General features: G+C 45.8%; 2 protein-coding genes across 4 annotated transcripts; both read right to left on the bottom strand.

Annotated features, from left to right (window-relative positions):
- Nucleotides 1-592: 592 nt before the first annotated feature.
- Nucleotides 593-4,098, bottom strand: emc4 (ER membrane protein complex subunit 4). Of its 3 annotated transcripts, none has more exons than XM_056442385.1 (6): nt 3,970-4,098; nt 3,134-3,254; nt 2,939-3,053; nt 2,052-2,205; nt 1,809-1,969; nt 593-1,114 (listed from the first exon to the last, which is right to left on the bottom strand). In XM_056442385.1, exons 2-6 carry the CDS (start codon nt 3,235-3,237, stop codon nt 1,079-1,081), a joined length of 570 nt encoding a protein of 189 aa, XP_056298360.1. In that variant the 5' UTR covers nt 3,238-3,254; nt 3,970-4,098; the 3' UTR covers nt 593-1,078. The 3 variants fall into 3 exon arrangements, with proteins under 3 accessions (XP_056298360.1, XP_056298358.1, XP_056298359.1); XM_056442383.1 differs by having other exon boundaries at nt 3,134-3,276; nt 3,970-4,097; XM_056442384.1 differs by having other exon boundaries at nt 3,134-3,273; nt 3,970-4,097.
- A 697-nt stretch (nt 4,099-4,795) lies between these two features.
- On the bottom strand, nt 4,796-15,009 carry si:cabz01101003.1 (ubiquitin carboxyl-terminal hydrolase CYLD). Its single transcript, XM_056442361.1, has 17 exons — nt 14,930-15,009; nt 14,477-14,694; nt 13,747-13,864; nt 13,089-13,243; nt 12,482-12,982; nt 12,028-12,133; nt 11,226-11,743; nt 10,154-10,319; nt 9,911-10,052; nt 9,697-9,819; nt 9,024-9,115; nt 8,874-8,937; nt 7,596-7,794; nt 7,393-7,501; nt 6,848-6,966; nt 6,546-6,753; nt 4,796-5,514 (listed from the first exon to the last, which is right to left on the bottom strand). Exons 2-17 carry the CDS (start codon nt 14,645-14,647, stop codon nt 5,330-5,332), a joined length of 2,976 nt encoding a protein of 991 aa, XP_056298336.1. The 5' UTR covers nt 14,648-14,694; nt 14,930-15,009; the 3' UTR covers nt 4,796-5,329.
- Nucleotides 15,010-15,442: the final 433 nt, after the last annotated feature.

The following is a 15,442-nucleotide window of genomic DNA, read 5'->3' as shown; positions in this document are numbered from 1 at the left end:
ATTAAAAGTCATTGTAGCGGCACAATTTTGTTCAAGCTGTTATTTTAAGGTACAATTGTTACATAATGTTACTTTAATGCATGTGATGCATTTTTTTCTCTCCAGAAAATTGATTGAGTTAAAATAAGGCTGTAAAAATATCAATTTCTGGCTGAAAAAAACCCTCCAAGTTGAATTGTAAATGCATTATCTCCATAAAACTGATCCCACTCATTCATTTGCTACGAAACCAGCAGATATTGACGGGACATTACCGAGGGAAACGTCGCCTCATGTGACGTCATATTGCACAACAGAGTTGTATAATGAAGTTATATTTCGTGATGAACCGGTTTCTTCTTCTTCTGTGGTTGTGACTAAAACGTTGATCAGCTTGAGCAAACAAGTTCTTCGAGCTCTTCCAATTTTTCCACCTCAATGGCGCCAAAATCGATATCGCCGAGTCAGATGCCATGTTTATGATCAGAATGCACTGATCGCCTTCACGGCATTATTTACACAACTATATATTATCCTCAAATCTCTGGAGGGAAAATACTATCAAATATTAAAATCATTATTTTTCTTGCCCAACACATTTACTGACACGGTATTAGAGCCAGAAAAAAAGGTTTTATTTGTTATGTGGTATAGAAGTATGAATTAAAACAGGTTCGTAAAAGAAAACAAAATTAGAAACAAAACAATAGAAAAAATCTGAAACCTAAGAAGACATTGTGAGAAAATGTTATGAGTTATTAAGTTCGGTATTAGCGACATTAACCCCCTAAAAACTGGGTTCTGTTTTCTGTAAATTAACCTGCGACTGTCGTTACAACTGGAAGAGAAGAATAAAGTTCAACTTGATCGTCTGCTGGCTTTTAATCTCTTTATTAAAATATGAACGGGCAGCAAGCGAAGATCTAAAAACATGAAGCAGCGAGACGAAGTGATGAAACGTGACCGCTTCGAGGCAGACTAAATGTGTGTGTGCGTGGCAGAAAACAGCGCGCACACACACACACATCTCGCCGCTGGCACGCCGGGCGTCTCGTGGAGAATGAATCCGCCGTGAATATCCGAGTGAGCTGCGTCCTCCTCACAGCACCATCCCTCCGCCCATGATCTCCATCCTCTGTTGAGAGGAAGAGGAAACAACGGTTACATCGAGTCCGTGACATCATTAATAAATGATTAGAATGAAAATAATTAATTATACTTCACACAACTGCAACATTTTCTCTCATTAAATGTATTCTAGACTTAAAAGAATTCTGATTATTAATTGATTATATTAATAATAATATTATTTGTATTTCTTTATATACTCTTTAGCTTATGTATTTTTATTAATTAATTATAACTTTATGTTTATTAATTGATTATATTAATAATAATATATATATATGTTTTTTATATACTTATTAGCTTTTGGATTTTTAATTATTACTTTATGTTGCAGAATATTTTGTTGGATATTTCCCTAAATAATTAGATTTATGTATTAGAGCCTGACTTATGCATCGACCAATAAAAAACCTGGATTGATTATATAATAAATATTGTGTTTCTGTAATTTTGATTCATAAATAGAAAGATGAGTCTATTTGACAATCATTTTTTAAGCCCCTCCCCTTCCTTCTAGAGGCTAGCATTGTAAATACAGTTTGTTCTCCATGAGCTACCTGGTAAATAAAGAGATCCCGCCCTCTAGTGGGCAACATGTGAACAGCAGGCAGGATGTTTGTGCTAAAAACCAGACGCAGTGGATCAAAGGTGAAGAACCAAGGAAGGGAAATGAATCAGAGCGCCGCTTAGCGTTGGTTTACCTGAGGCGGTCCTATGAAAGCCAGCCAATCAGAGGAGTGCGTCGGCAGCAGCCCCATCGACTGACACTTGTAGATGGCCAACGCCGAGCCCAGGAGGTTACCGACCAGGTAGACGAGGCCCTGCAGCCACTGCTGACTGGAGCTCTCCAACAGCTTGAAGGCTGAGACACACGGGAAGGAAGGCGTGAGAGGCGGACCCCCGCGAGTCTCCGATCGGCGGCGGCTAGCGAGCCGGATACTCACTGGCGGACATGGACATGAGCGCCTGGATGGGCCTCCAGGCCATCATGCACACCATCATGATGGGGAAGATGGAGATGGTGTTGCCCGACATGTACATGATGAACAGGTTCATGGGGATCTGCTTCAGGGGCCCGAGAGCCACGTCCCAACAGCGCTGTGAAGGCAAAGGTCAGAGGTCAGCGTTCATCTCCGGCCCTACATTTCTATTTGTTGCCTCATGTGTTCCACAGAAATAAAACAGCAAGAACGCAAATGGACCTTAATTACAATTTTGTAAATCTCTAGTCGTTTTATATATTTTCTTTGAAGTTAATTAATAACATTTTTGTCAAGCTCTTTATGACTTTATAAAAGGTCATAAATATAAATATATAACAATATATAAATATATATACTACAAAAATATCAATACATGTTTTAGAAATAAATATATATAATATAAAAATATAGACAAATTAAAATGTAAAATATATATATAAATGTATATATAAAAAAGTATATATATATATGAATATAATATCAATATTAATTTCCCAGATATCATTTAATAGCTTTCACCCTGATCAACTTAACCCCTAGCCCATCAATTTACTCGCATATATGTATATATATTTACTCACATATATATATACATACATATATATATATACACATATATATGTACGTATATATACATATACACATATATATATATATACACACATATACATGTGTATACGTATATACATATATATATACACATTTATATATATATATATATATAGAGGACGTAAAGCTCAATGTCGGACTTGAAAACAGCGGGAAGAAGAAACCCAGAGAAGAGAAAACAGCGGTACAATAAAGAACAACATCTGCGCCCCCAGGAGACACAGGAAGCAACGGCTCACCTTCTCCACCAGGTTCTTGTCCGTCTCCTGGATGCTGGTGTCGGGGATGGGTTTCTCAGAGTACCCGATGGGGTACACGACGTCTCCCTGACCGCCCTGTCGGTCAGCGCGGCTCCTGCAACACACCCGGCGTTGAGCTTTGTGTCTCTTAACATGTGGAGCCGTCATTGTGCGGATGCGCTCTGGTTTGTTTACCTGCTGTTGCCCAGGCTCAGCTCCAGGGCCCACTTCATCCTCCTGGCCCCGCTGGCTCCTCTCGTCGACACGGCTCCTCCTCCTTGTCCCCCCGGAGACGCCATGGCTTCGCTGCTGGACCCTTAAGAGATGAACGGCAGCTACTTAAAAAGATTTAAAAAAATAAAAAACAGAAATCAGATGGGCATATATACGTCTTTCCTTTTTGTCTGGCTCTCCACCAAAACAAAACATATATTAACAGAAACATGTTTTATCTCGTAGCTTTACGACAGGTGTTACGGTTTAAGAAGCGACCGTGTTAACTGGCGACTTTGAACCGAGGGCCCGTTGTTGTCATAGTTACGCACCGCTGAAGAGAACACGTAGCTGCCGCATTGTTTGATTCGTATAGAATATAATATTATGTATCTGAGAGGGGTTGTCGCTGTTTTACACAATTAAACCAAGCAGGCATTCACGAGGACAGATATACGTGTTCTCTATCCTACTTTTCGAACGGCCGTCGTAACCATGACACCAACGGACGAAAAGTCGCCAGTTAACAGGGTCTCCGGTTACACCGTAACACCGGTAATTAGGGACAGCTTCAGTCGCTTTGCACCAGTCACTCCGAAATAGCATTTATGTGTCAAGCTCTCTAATAAACACACAGCGTCTCCTGACATGTTAGGTTATAAGCAAAGATTATTGAGTCTTAATATTTCATTTTAAATAACGAGAAACGACACGCACGGCTGCATATTAGGACGTTTGCCATCCCTCGGCGTCGCCATTGCTCAAACATGACGTCACGTCTGAAATAAGCCGACACGGCGTCACTAACTGAAACTTACCTTATAGAAACATCCACGCGACGGATAACCGGTGAATAGATAGTTTGTTTTGGGGAGGAAATTAGCACAAATGTTGCTTGCCGTGCGCCGGGGGACGGAAGTCGCTCGTCGTTTCCGGGGCACGTAATGATGACGCGGTCACGCTGGCGACCCGGATGTCACGTCGGTTCCGCCCCCTAGTGGCGTTTCAGTAGAACTGTGCTCCTCAAAATCACTCCCTTTATAAAACATTTGGTACAAAAGATATATTCCGGAGAGAAATATATAAACATTACAGTTTCTCTGAGGAAGGAGTCAGTAATAATACGTGATGGTAGTTTCGAAAGAAAAATTAAATTGTCACCTTTCAAAAGGTTTTAAGAAAAATGACCAACTTTCCTATTCAGAAACTGAAATGTAAAAGCAGAAAGAGGAATTGTTATGTCAACAAATACTATTCTTTATATTATACTCTCATCTATATTCGAATGTAAAAATAAAAGAGCTGTGAAAACATAAAAAACACCTGTAAGGCTTCACAAGGTGTTCATTAAATTTAAATACTTTGTCGGTCCCTCTGATGTATTTATATATTGTAGACACAAAGTATTTGTTTATTACTTGCCATAACTGTAAAACACTTAAATTAAATAAGTTAATGTGTACATTTTAAACATTATGCATTTATTTTTCTCGATTAAATATTCTTTAAGACAAAAGAAAAAATGTGTCTTCATTTCGTATTTATATCATGTTAAATTTGGGGAGATTTTGGATGCACGACAATGCACCTTGTATCTAGCTGCTGAGCGGCATCTGATAACAGAGAAACAAACTAACTAGAAGGTCAGTATCAAAGCATTTATTTGCAGCCGTATCGTATCAAACAACCCGTAAGCAATACAAAAAGTTTAAACATCCGAGTGCAATCTTCACAGTGTTTCTAAGGCAACGCTTTCACACACACACACACACACACACACACAATGAATGTGCAAAATTGCAAAATTAAAGCTGTACAGCGTGAGCGTTATTAAGGCACTGAAAAACTGAAGTACGTTTCTCTTTCTGTGCGACACTAAATAGAACAAAGTAGCGTGAATATCAAAAATCATCATCGATTAGAAAACTAGAGCCACTGGTTGTTTATTAATTATTTTAAAATTGGAGGTAACAAACTGAGGCTGGAATCACCAAGAAGTGATCACAGGATCTAAGAGGCGTAAAAAAAAAAAAGTTTCAATGAACATTTCATAACATACTGGACCGAGTAACAAGGGCTCCGATTATCAAGAACCAGAAGCTAATATTGTGGGCGTCGTCTGATGTTTGCATAGTTTCCGTGTGTGTGTGTGTGTGTGTGTGTGTGTGTGTGTGTGTGTCACTTGTACAGGCTGAGCTCGGGGCTGTGGTACAGACACATGTAGGAGTCACAGAGCAGGCGGCGGGCGGACTCCTGCAAGGAGGCGGGGTCAACTCTGGCCAGCTCGTCCTCCGATAGGCCGAGGAAGCTGCCGACCTCCGGACAGGCCTTCACCCGGGGGACGTTGAAGCCATTCTCGCCACCTGGGAGAGAGAGAGAGTGAGAGCGTGAGAGAGTGAGTGAGTGAGAGAGAGAGAGAGTGAGAGAGAGAGTGAGAGTGAGTGAGTGAGTGAATGAGAGAGTGAGAGAGTGAGAGAGTGAGTGAGTGAGAGAATGAGAGAGTGAGAGAGTGAGTGAGTGAGAGAGAGAGTGAGAGAGAGAGTGAGTGTGCGAGTGAGAGAGTGTGAGAGTGAGTGAGAGAGTGAGAGAGAGTGAGAGATAGAGAGGTAATGAGAGAGAGTGTGAGAGAGTGAGAGAGATAGAGTGAGAGAGAGAGTGATAATGAGAGAGAGTGTGAGAGAGAGAGTGAGAGTGAGAGAGAGTGTGAGAGAGAGTGTGATAATGAGAGAGTGAGTGAATGAGTGAGAGAGAGAGTGAGAATGAGAGAGAGTGTGAGTGAGTGAGAGAGAGAGAGTGAGAGTGAGAGTGAGGAGAGAGAGAGAGAGATAGAGTGAGAGAGATAGAGTGAGAGAGATAGAGTGATAATGAGAGAGAGTGTGAGTGAGAGAGAGAGTGAGTGAGAGAGAGAGAGTGAGAGAGATAGAGTGAGAGAGATAGAGAGAGAGTGAGAGTGAGAGTGAGAGAGAGTGAGAGTGAGAGAGATAGTGAGAGAGAGAGTGATAATGAGAGAGTGTGAGTGAGAGAGGTGAGAGTGAGAGAGAGTGAGAGAGAGAGGTGAGAGAGAGAGAGAATGAGAGAGTGGTGAGGTGAGAGATGAGAGTGAGAGAGAGTGATAATGAGGAGTGTGAGAGATGAGTGAGAGAGGTGTGAGAGAGTGAGTGAGAGTGTGAGAGAGAGAGAGTGAGTGAGTGTGAGAGAGTGAGAGTGTGAGAGATAGAGTGAGAGAGTGAGTGAGAGAGTGAGTGAGAGAGTGAGAGAGAGAGAGAGAGAGAGTGAGAGAGTGAGAGAGAGTGAGAGAGATAGAGTGAGAGAGAGAGTGATAATGAGTGAGTGTAAGAGAGAGAGAGTGGCACAGGAGCGCTTTAACGGTCCTCCGGAGCGCTGGCTGACTCACCTTCCCGGTCGGCCATGCTGTCGAAGAACAGCCAGTCGTCGGGCCGCGGCCCGTGCTTCACGAAGCTCACATAGTGGCTGGTCTCGATGCACGTCACGGCGAACAGGGACATCCGCTGGCGGGCGCAGTGCAGAGGCCCCGCCCACGGGCCCCCGGGGACGGCGATGCTCACGGGGGCGTGCGACGCCCGCTTCCTGTGACTGTGGACCTGCGGGGGAAACGAGTCGGAGGGATTTCTCGTCAAACGGACACCTCTTAATTATTATTGTTGTTGTTGTTGTTGTGAAGGTGATGTTGCGTACCTGCGTGTTGCAGGTCTGGCAGTACTGCTTGACCTGACCGGGCGTGATGTCGGGGTCCTCGTAACACTGGAGACACTCCCAGTCAGCCACCGCCTGGCAGATGCTGCACTGTCTCAGGGCTGCAAACAACAACAACAACAACAACCAGGGTTCATACACGTGTTGACCAATGGGTTTATAGGACTTTAAACAAAATTCCCATCACCAAACATTTTGTGAAATCTCACTGTAGACATGAAAAAGTGAGAACATGTCGTATTTAAACTAACAAAGAGAATTCAAAAGAATACAGGATATAGACAATTAACATATGAATATTACACATTTTTCAATTAATTTTCCAAAATCTTTGGGATTTTTTTTTCTCTTTCCCAAGGACTTTTCCAAGTCTGGAAAATAACCACTTTAAACTTTTTTCCCCATGACCATAAAAACCCTTAACAACGACAGCAGGTCATGTGACCGAAGATGCCTCCGACATGCAGGACTTCCACGTGATGAAACCTAAACCCCAAAGGTTGACCCCCCCCCCCCCTCCTCCTCACTGTCGTCCAGCAGGTCGGTGATGTCCAGGCTGAGCGTCGGCGAGATGGCGTCAAACATCTTGAAGTCCTTCCCAAAGCGGGGCATGAGCAGCAGGAGGCAGGAGGGCGCCTGCAGCGGGCGAGAGACACATGTGATCACGGGGCTTTTCATTGGACGGCCCGCTTAACGTGCGGCGAGTTGCTTTTTTTTTTCTTCTCGCGACCTCGACAAACTTGAGGCCGGCGTGCAGGAAGGAGGACTCGAGCAGCGCCTGGACGCTGGCCACCCTCATGCGGCCGGGCGACGGCGAGGTGATGGGGGCGGGGGAGCCCACGGGAGAGGGGGGCGGGGAGGGGGGGAGTGCGGGCGTGGGCGGGAACAGCTGGTAGAGGTGACCCTCTTGAGGACGCTGAGTCATCGATCTGTGAGGAAGAGGGAATGAGGAAGTCAGAGAGGTGCATTTTGTTTTTCGCTAATACAGGAGAACATTCCTGCCGGCGGCTATGAGGCTCTACAACAGATCACCTCTTGCCAGATCATAGTGCAATAACTACAACAATAGCTGAATACTTACACTATGTTGATCTGCACTTCACACATCTCATTTGTTTGCACTACACACATACACACACATTTCATTTCATTTGCTCTGCACTCATACACACACTTTGCTTTTTGCACTCTGTCTATATTTAATATTTTTGTATTTGATTTGTCAGTGTTGTTGTGTGTTGTGTATGCATGTGTGTTGTATATTTACATATATATTTTGTTTTGTATTTTACTTGTATACTTCTATATCTTTCATCCCTGTTTCTTATATTTTGTTTTTTATTCTTGTGTGTTGCTGCTACTGTCACGACAAATTTCCCCTTGGGGATTAATAAAGTATATATCTATCTATCTATCTATCGATATAGGATTTAACAGATTTTACTTTTATGTGCTCAAGATTTAACCAGGACAAAGCAGTTACAAATAAAATATAAATAAATAGGATAAATATAAATAAAATAAATAAGATAAATATTAATATAAATAAAATAAATCAATCAAAAAAAATAAAATAAAATAAAAATAAATAAAATAAGGGCTCTTTAAAACAAAATAAAGTCAAATTGGTATATATTTCAGTTTTTAGGGATGCGAGTGAAGGTCATTTTTTATTTAAAATATCTTTATTTTATATATATATATACATAAATAAATAATAATTTATATATAAAAATATAAATGTAGAAGAAAGTCTGAACAATATTTTTGTTCTACTCTTTTAAACCACTGATTTAGTCCAACCACCACATAATGTTTCGAGGCTCATGATTGGTTATCCACCAACACAACACAGGAAAGGCAGCTGCACAACTGAGTTGCGGTGAAGTTGTTTAAACTCCTGCCAGTAAGATAATTTTTCAACCTCCATTATAATGAAGGAGGTGTGGTAATGAAGCAGAGTGTGTGTGTGTGTGTGTGTGTGTGTGTGGGTCACCAGTGATGTCACCTGATCTTGAGGAGCGGCTCGACTCGGAGCAGCTGGAAAAGCTTGATGAGGAACTCTTCGGGATCTGAGGGACAGAACAGCAGCATGACAGCATTCCTCAACACACACACACACACACACACACACACACACACGGGAGGGGGCGGGTACCTTTCTCCTGATTGGTGAAGCCCATGTCGCTATTGGCGGCCTCCAGCAGGCGTCTCAAGGCCATGGTCTTACTGGCACACACGTAGCCATTCCTTCAGAAACACACCAGCACAGAAACTCTTGAAGAACAAGACAGATTGGTCCAATAATCTGGAGCCACACTCCCACAATGCATCAGGGCCATCGTGGCAGGGGAAGGGGGTTTTAAACTTTTTCTGTCGCGCACCACAGAGAAAAATGTTTACGCCCCAAAAAAAACAGACTTTTTATTTAAACAGCTTTTTGTGACTCCTATCTTTTTTAAATAAAGAAACAAAATGTGCAATCACTTTGTTAGAACAATGCAAATAAAGTGAAAAGAAGCACAATAAATAGCTTATTGTGGCCGCAATGAACCTGTTTTGCACTGGATATCTTTTCAAGATAATAAGGAAAACCTTTGAAAAACTAAACAAAACAAGTTCAAATATTTGGCAATTATGAGTTTTACACTGTATACATTGACAAAATATAACGTGGACGCTGTGCAAAACTAAATTAGTGCAGATATGCATGTCAAGTTGTATTAGTGGCTTCAATGAGCTTTACACTACAAATCTTTTTTAAAAGAGCTTCACACGGCCACTCTCAATTCATGCTCAATGCTGAGCTCTTGTTTTGAAGGGCGACTCACCTCCTCAGCGGGTTGACGATCTCGCAGCGCAGCAGGTCCTGCGCCTCGCTGGAGTCCTGCTCGGTTTCGGAGTCCGACGGCCAAAACAAGACCCAGTCCACCGAGCTGCAGCAGGAGAACAGACTGCAGAGGGAACCGGAGCCGTCAAGCTAGACCCTCAGACCCTGAGACGCGTGTGTGTGTGTGTGTGTGTGTGTGTGTGTCGGGGTCCTACCTGAACAGCGTGGCGTCCAGGTAGCACGAGTTGAGGTGTCCCTGAATGCCTCTCTTCCAGCCGTGGTAGAGCTCGGCGGCCTCGGCCCCGTCCGACGGCGGCGTGTGCTCCTCCACGCGCTCGCTGCCCCACTCGGCGAAGGCTGGCCAATCACACGGGAGAGAGGGGGGTATGACATCATCACGCCAAGGAGGGCGTGTGTGTTTTCATGAACGCGCTCTCGGACCGGAGCTCTGAACCCACCGATGGAGTTGCAGCGCTCCACCTGGTTGACGGGCGTCTCGGGGGCGGGGAACCTGGAGTCGCGGCGGCAGTTGCGCAGCTTGACGAACAGCCCCTTGTTGCCCGGGCAACGGAAGTGACGCTCGCCGAGGAAACTGCCGTCGGTTCCTGCAGACAACTCCTGGTCCTGAGAGAGAGAGAGAGAGAGAGAGATACAGAGACACACACACACAGAGACACAGAGATACACACACAGAGACACACACACACAGAGAGAGAGAGACACAGAGACACACACACACAGAGACACAGAGATACACACACAGAGACACACACACACAGAGAGAGACACAGAGACACACACACACAGAGACACAGAGATACACACACAGAGACACACACACACAGAGAGACACACACACACACACACAGAGAGAGAGAGACACAGAGACACACACACACATACACAGAGATACACACACAGAGACACAGAGATACACACACACACACAGAGACAGAGATACACACACACACACACACAGAGACACACACACACACACATACATACACAGAGACAGAGATACACACACATACACAGAGACACACACATACACACACACACAGAGAGAGAGAGACACAGAGACACACACAGAGACAGAGATACACACACACACAGACACACACACACAGAGATACACACACACACATACACAGAGATATACACACACAGACACACACAGAGACAGAGATACACACACAGACACACACACACACACACATACACAGAGACACACACACAGACACAGAGATACACACACAGACACAGAGACACACAGAGACACACACACAGACACACACACACACACATACACAGAGACACAGATATACACACACACACATACACAGAGATACACACACAGACACAGAGACACACACACACACACAGAGACACACACACACACAGACAGAGACACACAGACACAGATTTAGTCGTTATTATTAGCATTAGTTCCTGTCATAAATAAACTTAAACTGAGCTCCTCCTGAAAACAACAACAACAACAACAACGAGACGCTCACACCGCCACCTCACCAGCTCAATTCCCGCCACCGGCTCCGTAACCCCGGCGATGAGTCCGATCCAGCGGATGACCCCGACGAGCGGCGGGTCGTTGACCTCGACCATCGAGCCCACCTCCAGCTCGCCCTCCGGCCCCGCCTCCTCCTCCTCCTCCTCCTCTTCATCCTCCTCCTCGTCCTCGCGTGCGTCCTCGCTGCCGTCGGGCGACCTCATCGGCGAAGGCGGGCGGTGGGCGCCGTTGTGTTGCAGCCGCTCGCCGGCGGGCGATGCCGGCGCCGCTGGGCTGCGGCCGGGTTTGGGCGGTGGCGGAGGGGGCGGGCCCCCGTGGGTGGGCTTGGGCGGCAGCAGCGGAGAAAGAGGAAGAGGAAGAGGAGGAGGCTTCAGCGACAGCTTGCTGGGAGGCATCAGGGCGACTTTGGGAGCCGAGGTCGACGGCGACGTGGCGCCCGGTTTAGCGAGGGGGGGCGGCGCCGGCTTCAGGACGGGTCTGCCGACCCGGGGAGAGGGGGGGTGCCGGTGGGACCTCGACTCTGGGGACAAAAGGAAAAAAGAGGGAACCTAAAATCTCCTGATGGAAACAAGAAAACAGTCAGAGGCGTTCAAGTGTTCATGAAAACTCTGTTTTTTTTAACGCCGTCTCCCGTCGAGACGCCAATCATAACGGCTCCTTCAGCTTCCGGTATTGCGCAACAACAACAACCCTGAAATAACTAACAATCCTACAGGTCAATAACCGGCCGTGCGTTCTGTCGGAGGGTCCCTGAACGCAACGGGGAGTTCCCCCCCGCTGCGTGTGGAGAAGCGGCTGCCGTACCTGCGGAAACCTTGTTGCCGGGCAGAAGGAGTCCGTACAGAGGGTTAGGAATGTGGCAGAGCTTCTCTCCTTTGTAGAGGCCGTCCCAGTGACCGACGGGAGCGTCCTGAGAGAGAGAGAGAGAGAGGGGGGGAGAGAGACAGAGACAGAGAGAGAGAGACAGAGAGAGAGAGAGAGAGAGACAGAGGGGGGGGAGAGAGACAGAGACAGAGAGAGAGAGACAGGAGAGAGAGACAGAGACAGAGACGGAGAGAGAGAGAGAGAGAGAAAGAGACAGAGAGAGAGGGGAGAGAGAGAGAGAGACAGAGAGACAGAGAGAGAGCTTTGTTTGTAGGCTGGGAAACTCGTTCTGAACTGTTGCCGCCATCTTTAAGACGATAAACACACCTGGGAAAAACTTTTTTTGGGTGTTAAAAAAAAAATTTAGAAATCAGTTTCCTCTCTCCGTACTGACCAGCAGGACTCCGACGTACGACCCCGACGAGGACCGGCCGGGCAGCGGGCCGCAGAAGCACACCTCCCCCCCGTGGACGCCGCCGCCGTCCGAGGCGAAACACACCCGCTGGCCGACGTGGAGCCGCGGCGGCGATGACGCCGCCGGGCCCCGGACCTGAACCTGGTTTTGAGCCGCGAGCGGCGCCGACTCGGCCGCTCGAGAGAGGACGCCCGGAGCCGGAGGCGGGCTGGCGGAGCGGCGCGGGTGGAGGCCGGCGTGACGACTGTGATGCTGCTGCTGGGGGGGGCTCGGCCGGTCGGCGGCGGCGTCGTTGCTGCGGGAGCGAAGGTGGTGGCGGTGGCGGTCCCGCTCGCGGGTCGGCTCGCGGGTCGGCTCGTGAGCCCAGCTGCGGAGCCGGACGTGGCTGACCGGCACGAAGAGGGAGCAGCCGTCGGGGCAGCCGAAGAGCCGCTGGCCCTTGTAGGAGCCGTTGCCGGTTCCCTTGCCGACGGCCGAACCCTGCAGGGGGCGGAGCCGGGACGTCACAGGTGAGCTCTGAGCGATCGCGTCGCCCCTCGAGTCGACGTTCGGTGTTCCCGCTCGTGTCCCGGGCTCGGCGGTTTACCTTGAGCTGCACCCCGAACAGAACGCCGCCGCCGCGGGTCAGCGGGCCGACGTATTTGAGGTCGGCCTCCGCCAGCTCGTCCTGCGATCCCACCTGGACCCACAGCGGAGCGTCCGCCGGCAACGAGGCCAAGAGCTGCAGCTTCGCGGGGTTACCTGGGTAACGCAGAACAATGAGACTGAAGCTGGGACCTCCCACGCCCGGTCGATATCAAAAATGAGACAGATCAAAAAGTGATCTGGCTTTATTTTCCATTTTCCACTCAAAACGTTCTTTCCTTTGAGGAACCTTCTGAGGTCATAACGTTTAAACGTTCACACATCAGGTACTAAGTACTTCTACTGATGCAAAATGTGCCACAGTTGAAAGTACTCTTATACTTTATTGTTTCATAACTACTGCGCCTGCTCACATGTTTATTTATTCTACAGTTGGCAACATTAATACTTTTTTTTTTTTTATGTTTATATATATATTTTTGTTACTACAAGACGAGAAGTTTCCCCCTGGGGATGAATAAAGTCAAATCTAATCTACCACCACTAAATGCACGACTCATTCTTTAAAAAGATTTGCTTTGCCAATAACAGAAGCATCTATACGAGGGTCGTAGGCGACGTGTTCATTAATATTATTAATACAACGGTCATGGTTTTACACAGGAGCTTCAGGCGAGCCTCCGGGTCAGAGACGGGCTCCAACAGGCCGTTGAGCTCGGTCGGGACTTCCAGGAGAAACTTCCTTTCTATTTTCAACATGGAGCTGTTATCCAACACCTGAGGGGGGAGAGGAAGACAAAAGAGAGGAGAGAGGGGAGGAAAGGAATTAGGAGCAAGAGTGAAGGTGCATAAACCAGAGTACCACACGCAGGTTTTATCATGGAGGGTGTGTGGTCTAATTTATATTATAAGATAAGATAAGATCGTCCTTTATTAGTCCTTCAGTGGGGAAATTGCAGGATTACAGCAGCAGGTGCACAGGAGTGAACAGTAATAAAAAGTAAATAAAAACTTTTTTTTAAATGCAGCTTTTACAGCAAGAGAGGAGTAAAGGCCAGGGCGGACAGGTGAGAAATTATTTTCTTTATGCATTTACTAGGAAAAAAAATATATATATATTTTTTAATTTAAAATAAAGTTTTTATTTATTTGGCATTTTTGAATGTACATTTGCTGAAAAAATATTAAAAACTACATAAGAAAATACAAAAACATATAATAATCACAACTGTCATTAAAATCTCAATAAATAAAATTACCATTATCATATTTATGCTTTAAAATGACTTTTTGTTGTAATTGAAATAATTGCTAATTCATGTACCTTATAGTTTCATCACTAAAATGTATTCTGCATTTCATCTTTAATAGGTTAATGTGTGTTAATACCTTGACCCAAGAGGAATCGCCTCTGTTCCTGCCAGAGTCTTGCTCGTGGCATATCCACCCCCGCTGCAGCAGAATGGTACCGTCCAGCTCGTCCTGGACCTTCAGGTCGGTCGAGATCAAAAACACCTTCGGGGGGCGGCGCTTCTTCACTTGATCGTGAGCCGCTGACATTTTAAGCGTCGCCGGGTTCACAGAGCAATTAAAAACCTTATGTGTTTCTATGAAAAGCAGAGAAAATAAAACATTTATAAATTTCAAATAAAACGACAAGAGGTCCACCTAGCGACGGTAACTACAGGTAGCGCTCGCGGCAGTTGGCGAACTTTTAAACGTTCTACGTTTACGTTCGCAGACAAGTCCGTTTGTGAAAACCGTTAAAACCGTTACATCTACATGTCGTCCGGTACAACCACGTAATTTACTTTAAACTGAAGGCGTTCATTGAGCACTCACCAACTTCATGAACTCCGGGGCCGTCAACATCTCCCCTCTCATTTAAAGGAGCTGCGCTTCAATAACAAACCGCGTGAAGCAGGAAGCAGCGTAACGGACACCGGCGGGGAGCCAATGGGGAGCGAGAGAAGTTCCGCGGGGAGTGGTTTCAGCCAATCAGAGCGCACGTGGGCGTCACGGATATGAAGGTGGAAATTCCACCGTTCTTGATGTTATATAGAATAATTGGTACACACAGTGGCTGTATAAAAGGTACGCAAAAGACATCAGTGGTTGTGTTTTTTATTAGTTTATAAATAGAATAGAAAAATATTTCCGTATACTAGATATACTCAAACTCTTTTAATTACATTCACACATCATCCCTCACAGAAATATATTACAACGCTGGACAGAAGAAAAAAACTAAAAAAATGTGTGTGCAATGTCAAATGTGCATTAATCGGACTTTTCATAGCGAAACACATCCTTGTGCCTCAGTGCAGAAGTGTTGCATCATCAGGTGTCAGTTTG

This window comes from Pseudoliparis swirei, chromosome 21 (assembly GCF_029220125.1).
Source record: "Pseudoliparis swirei isolate HS2019 ecotype Mariana Trench chromosome 21, NWPU_hadal_v1, whole genome shotgun sequence".
NCBI lineage: Eukaryota > Metazoa > Chordata > Actinopteri > Perciformes > Liparidae > Pseudoliparis > Pseudoliparis swirei.
This window is presented reverse-complemented; position numbering and strand designations above follow the sequence as displayed.

What these genes read in the sequence shown, in the direction of transcription:
- si:cabz01101003.1 (XM_056442361.1), bottom strand. Translation starts at nt 14,647, where the DNA reads ATGTCAGCGGCTCACGATCAAGTGAAGAAGCGCCGCCCCCCGAAGGTG. An exon ending in CTGGACGCCACGCTGTTCAG is followed by an intron (nt 9,820 to 9,910) that starts GTAGGACCCCGA and finishes TTCCCTCTGCAG; the next exon opens with TCTGTTCTCCTGCTGCAGCT. An exon ending in CTTCACCAATCAGGAGAAAG is followed by an intron (nt 8,938 to 9,023) that starts GTACCCGCCCCC and finishes TCTGTCCCTCAG; the next exon opens with ATCCCGAAGAGTTCCTCATC.
- emc4 (XM_056442385.1), bottom strand. Translation starts at nt 3,237, where the DNA reads ATGGCGTCTCCGGGGGGACAAGGAGGAGGAGCCGTGTCGACGAGAGGA. An exon ending in GCTCATGTCCATGTCCGCCA is followed by an intron (nt 1,970 to 2,051) that starts GTGAGTATCCGG and finishes CGTGTGTCTCAG; the next exon opens with CCTTCAAGCTGTTGGAGAGC. An exon ending in CTTTCATAGGACCGCCTCAG is followed by an intron (nt 1,115 to 1,808) that starts GTAAACCAACGC and finishes TCCTCTCAACAG; the next exon opens with AGGATGGAGATCATGGGCGG.